Source organism: Pectinophora gossypiella, chromosome 8 (genome assembly GCF_024362695.1).
Source record: "Pectinophora gossypiella chromosome 8, ilPecGoss1.1, whole genome shotgun sequence".
Lineage (NCBI taxonomy): Eukaryota > Metazoa > Arthropoda > Insecta > Lepidoptera > Gelechiidae > Pectinophora > Pectinophora gossypiella.
Window position 1 is genome coordinate 8,599,886 of NC_065411.1, and position 5,360 is coordinate 8,605,245.

The following is a 5,360-nucleotide window of genomic DNA, read 5'->3' on the forward strand; positions in this document are numbered from 1 at the left end:
AGCCGGGACCAACGGCTTAACGTGCCTTCCGAAGCACGGAGGAGCTCGAGATGAAAACAAACGAATATCGATGAAGAATATCGCATTACAAATAGGAGTGAAGTAGGATATTTAGAGAGGTAACTGTCGGGCGTTGGTGTAAAGTCCGCCTGTCCGTCCGTCCGCCACATATTCAAATCAGAACTTGTCGCAGTCGCCGCTGTCAGCGAGGCTGACACTTGCGTGGCCACGAAACCAGTGGGAATATATGAGAAAATATTATTTTATTTGAAACAGGGTCGGTGGCATTGGTTGGCGGGTAGTTTCCGAGGTCACAGATAAATTATGAAATTCTGATTACTAAATAAAGACAGATCTAAAGGTGTCAAAAAAAAGTTGAAAGGTGGTGATAGGCGTGAGTGTATGTATGTTAAGGTGACAAAAAAGCAGTCAAACGATCGAATTCTAGGAACCGTGTACTTACGGAAGGTTCCGTACCACCAAATTAATTATGTTCGCAACTACTACTCTTGGACTGGATTAAACGAACGCGCGAGTCCAATTAGAAGGTAACAATTGGCCGGTTTTTTTTTGTTATTTTGTTGTAATGTATTACAATTTTCAGCACATCAAGTTTCACGCTTGTATGTATTACTTGTGGTAATAGTAATGATAAAGTAAAAACAACTATTGTTTAGATTCGTGTCTGTGGTGAAGTGGAAATAATCGTTGTAAAATTGATCTTCAGTAAGAACTTCGACATTAGGACAAGATTTTTGATTAATAGCTTTAATTCCGCTATGTTGGGGGCCACGCAGCGAGTGGCAACAGTGACACACGCAGCTAGTTAGCCCCGCCCACTCGCGCGACGTTCAGTCTGTGGCTGCCGGGCTGCGTCTGCGCACTTGATGCAGCTGTCACCACCCACAGGGGACATCTGTTTGTATGTTCAGATTTATAGTGTGACGTCAGAATGTAAGTTGGTAATGTTGACGACACGAACGACAATGCCAAAATATGAATCAACTATTGAGACGAAAAAATATCTACTAGAGTCTAAAGAGATTATAAGAGATTATGCCTTATCTAACATGCTGAACGCCTACCCTCATAAATCTAGCATTTGTTGCATTTTTATCGGGTGAGAGCCTTCAGCGCTCCCCATTTGTCCGGCCAAGTAGTAAATGCCATCTGCGGCAAATCTACAATAAGTCACGTCAAAAAAAACATTTATTTTGGCAACATACATTTTGGCAAAGTCTATAACCATACTTACAATAAATTAAAACAAAAAACATGTCAAACATAGTACATTGTAAATCAGTGACAAAAATTCACAAACAGCCTTAATTATTTTTTATTCAGTTCCACTAATTCTTTAGCGTCTTTTAATTCGTCTTTAGAGCTACCCTTAAAATATTCCTCAATTTCTTGAAGCGTCTTATCTTTAGTTTCAGGCAAATATTTATACAACACATAACTTAATGCTGAAAATAAGACGCCGTACAAAGAAAAGGCGCCATATAGTCTTAATGTACTAAAAACTAAAGGAGCAATTTTGATAGTCGTTCCCATTAGCGCAAAGTGCATTAATATAGTAATAATCACTCCAGAACTTTTAAAACGCAACGGTATCAGTTCAGCATAAATTGACATTGACATTATTACAGGACCACAGCTTAATGATAAACTACAAGCTGATAATAATAATAAAGATACAATTTTATTTTCAGAAATAAAAAACATTTCAACTAACCAGATGTATAAAGACAAAGCGAAAATAAACAAGATACCACTTGCAGATGAAACTAACAATAATTTTCTTCGTGTAACAATTTTTGACAAACCACTGCCTACATACATGCCGAGAACACTTACTCCGTCTAGTATTAGCATCCCCATATAAGCTGTCGATTCGCTTTCAGTAATCTTCTTTATCAATTCTATTGAATAAATACTACACACAATTTTTCCAGATGAGTGGTACTGGGCAATTACTAGTACTGACAACGAAATTGGCATGTAAAACTCTTTTAGAGTTACTAATCTCAACATGTTCGTAATTTTTTCTTTAACTGTTGTACTTCTTGAATGAAACTGCGTGTGGTCTTTCTGAGAAATGATAAGTTTTTCTAACTCATCTTCAGCACATTTATCAACTCCTTTTAACCATCTATGTGCCCTCGCGCATTCGTCAAACCGGCCTCTAGTAGCCAGCCAATAAGGGGACTCTGGCCAAATGAAAACAGTAACATACATTGCGGAACATATAAGCCCACACAAGCCTATATAATTCCAATGAAAAAACGTCCCTATGGCATTAGCTGCCCACATACCCCACCAAATATTTGCGGATTTGATTGCTAAAAATATACCTCTGTACTTAGGTGAGGTACATTCTGTGATCAATATGATAGATATAGTTAAATTCGAGCCTAAAAGTATTCCCTGCAGGAGCTGGCTGACTATAAAGTGTGTGGTGGTGTTGCCAAAGTATAAAATGAAAAAACTGGCGATGGAGATAGAGATGGCGAAGTAGAAAGGAGGTTTTCTTCCGACGCGTTGTGATATCGTCGGCAGGATCACCACCCATGGCATAGCGCTGTAGCTAAACACCGACGCTGTGGGTGAAGGAAACAGGTTAGACTAAACAAGAAAACAAAGACAGTAAAAGATTTTATTTTTGAATTACTTCGAATTATCAGGCAAAAGTTAGGTTTTTGTTTTATTATTCATTTTTTTACATGACCTTCAGTGATAAACTCTAGGTAAATACAATAGTGTAAAACAAATGAATAGTAAAACGTTTAAAAACGCTTTTGATAAGATTGCAGCCGTAAACAGATTACTACAGCATTATTCTTATCTGCGATAAACGTTACCGGTTCATTGTTTAGAATTTCGTGTCCCGTCGAACTAAATGGGATGACTCTTTTAGCCTATGACATGTCTGCAGTATGGAACATTGTAAGTCATACGAAGTATCAGCGGGTGGTGAAACCGGCGCCGATAACTAAGTAACTACTAGCGATAGCAAATAAAGTCTGATAGCAGTAGAATTCACTGCCAGATAAATTCTGGATAGAATAACTTCTGCTTCTATATTATGTAATTTCGGTGGTTTATATAACAAATTTTAACTTAGTTTAGGCATCAAAATTTATGCAACTTGTAATTAGTCATAGTTTTTTGAATGGGAAAAAAATATTTTTTCGTTTTAATTTAATTCTCATATTTTTTCTCTAAGGTTTAAGATAAAACGACATTAAGATATATTTTCGTCGATCGAATCTTATGGTCTGTGAAGTCCTTACTTGAGAACAACACTTAGAACAATGCAAAAAATAAACCACCAAAATCACGTATACCAGCATAAATTCACCCTGAAGACATTTATCAGGAAGTATTGAAATGAGTAGGTTAAACTTACATAACCAAGAAGCCATTTCATCACTCACGACCCTGGTCTTCCGAAGCTGTGGGATGACTACAGTCGGGGCCCCGAGAGACAAGCCCGTTACGAAGTAGGTCGTGAAGAGGCTGCAGCATACCAATAGCTGGGGAAGATGATGTTAGACTTGAGTATGTATTGAAGGGTGATCAAAATGAATAACATTACTAGCCGTTGCTGTATTTTCGCAAAGCAAGGATCTACCCCATTGTAAATAGGTAATGACTAATAGCTAGCTATTTTTTGACGTGACTTATTGTAGATTTGCCGCAAATGGCATTAACTACTTGGCCGGACTAATTCCAGTTATCCCCAGGCTTCAGTAAATTCAAATTCAAAAATATCTTAATTCAGTAGGTAACATAGTTACACTTTGAGCCGTCAATTTTTACATGACGAACGTCTCATTCGCCTAAAACTACTGCAGCTTCTCACAACCTGTATAGCCGGGGAAAAGAAGCTGCAAGAAAAAACTCGGCACAAGGCCCTAGACGTTCTTTAAAAAAAATTAAATAGACATAAAATATTTTTATACAATTGAGTAATTTAGCTGCCTAATATCAGTTCTGAGACAGTTAATCCCATGCATTCATATCTTCTAAATAATCACTAACTTTATAATAACCTTTTTTGTAAAGTTTTCGTTTAACTACTGTCTTAAAACAGTTGAAAGGCAAATTCTGAATGTCAATGGGAATCTTATTGTAAAAACGTATACATTGCCCAAGTACATCACCATCACCGTTTAGAGGTGTTAGCTTATTTTGGGTAGCTTCTTTGATGTAATTCTCTGAGACCCATTGCTCTGAGCAGTATTTTGCGACATGTAGCAGTAATCTCCGACAAAGTAGCTCTACAATAAGTAAAAAAAAAAAACTCCTTAGTGCCCTCTGTTTGTTCATGTATTAGGCTACTTGACAACCTAGTCAAATGAGATACTCTTTACGAAACGTCAAAACGAAAGTTTTCTTTGGAGTTTAATATGGAAATACTGTCCTGTAACGTCTCAATAAAAGCTGTCAAACGTCGTACTCGTTGTTACTTAATTCATAAACAAAATTCGAAAATGAGTCGTAAAGTAAAATGAGATTGTATTTGATCATCTTAGCCTATTTCTAGATTAACATTTTATAATTTATATTTGACCCAGTCAAATACCCTATTGCGTCAAATAAAAAGTTATAATTCGATACTGTCCGTACTCATACACTTATATTGTCTTCTTTACCTGTCTTAAAAACGGTTTCCATGAGATACTCTGTAATTCTTGTGGTTCGTCCCTCAATTCGGGATCCACTTGCAGGTATTTACAGGTTGCCATTACGTGCGCTATGTTTTGTTTCTTGAATAACACTTAACACCGTTTTTACAACAATAATCTTATTAATAATCTTCCTCAACCTTCGATGCGTTTAAATAAAATTTTCGTTAGTTATAAGATCGTTTTTCCATAATAAAAAATACTGTGTTTAAAAAATATATCTAAAATGTGGTGACGTTAGTATAGTAGCGTGTCACGATTTAGTTAACGCGCGCGCGGTGAACGTGGCTTTATGATACTAAAATAATAAGTAATAACCAGACACGTTTATTGTATTAAATGAGTAAATGTTATTACGAGAATAGGGCTAATTGCAGTTTTACAAATAGGCTAATGTTATTTTGGTTATTTATTTGAATCCTTGTTATATGATGGGCTATATAATGGACGATGGGGCTGTTCATCGTATCTTAGGACTTCGTATCGTATTAAGAGTGGCTGCAAATTGTCTTCTGATTACTTACTTGTGGCTTTCCCCTCCCCTTTAGGTAGGATATTTTGTATCACACTTCTTTATGTATCGTTACATGCCCACAATGCTAAGATGGCTCGGACATGTAGAGAGAATGAAAGTAGACTTACGTAGTATTATTCCTTATTCTATGCTCA

General features: G+C 36.6%; 1 protein-coding gene across 1 annotated transcript; it reads right to left on the reverse strand.

Annotated features, from left to right (window-relative positions):
• Window positions 1–1,196: 1,196 nt before the first annotated feature.
• Window positions 1,197–4,975, reverse strand: LOC126368713 (facilitated trehalose transporter Tret1-like). The gene is made up of 3 exons (XM_050012845.1): window positions 4,659–4,975; window positions 3,410–3,536; window positions 1,197–2,600 (listed from the first exon to the last, which is right to left on the reverse strand). The coding sequence occupies exons 1-3, from the start codon at window positions 4,749–4,751 to the stop codon at window positions 1,330–1,332; spliced, it is 1,491 nt and encodes a 496-aa protein (XP_049868802.1). The 5' UTR covers window positions 4,752–4,975; the 3' UTR covers window positions 1,197–1,329.
• Window positions 4,976–5,360: the final 385 nt, after the last annotated feature.

Coding starts and splice junctions, on each gene's coding strand:
- LOC126368713 (XM_050012845.1), bottom strand. CDS start 4,751: ATGGCAACCTGTAAATACCTGCAAGTGGATCCCGAATTGAGGGACGAA. Junction 3,537..4,658: donor GGAAACCGTTTTTAAGACAG/GTAAAGAAGACA, acceptor CATCTTCCCCAG/CTATTGGTATGCTGCAGCCT. Junction 2,601..3,409: donor TGAAATGGCTTCTTGGTTAT/GTAAGTTTAACC, acceptor CTTCACCCACAG/CGTCGGTGTTTAGCTACAGC.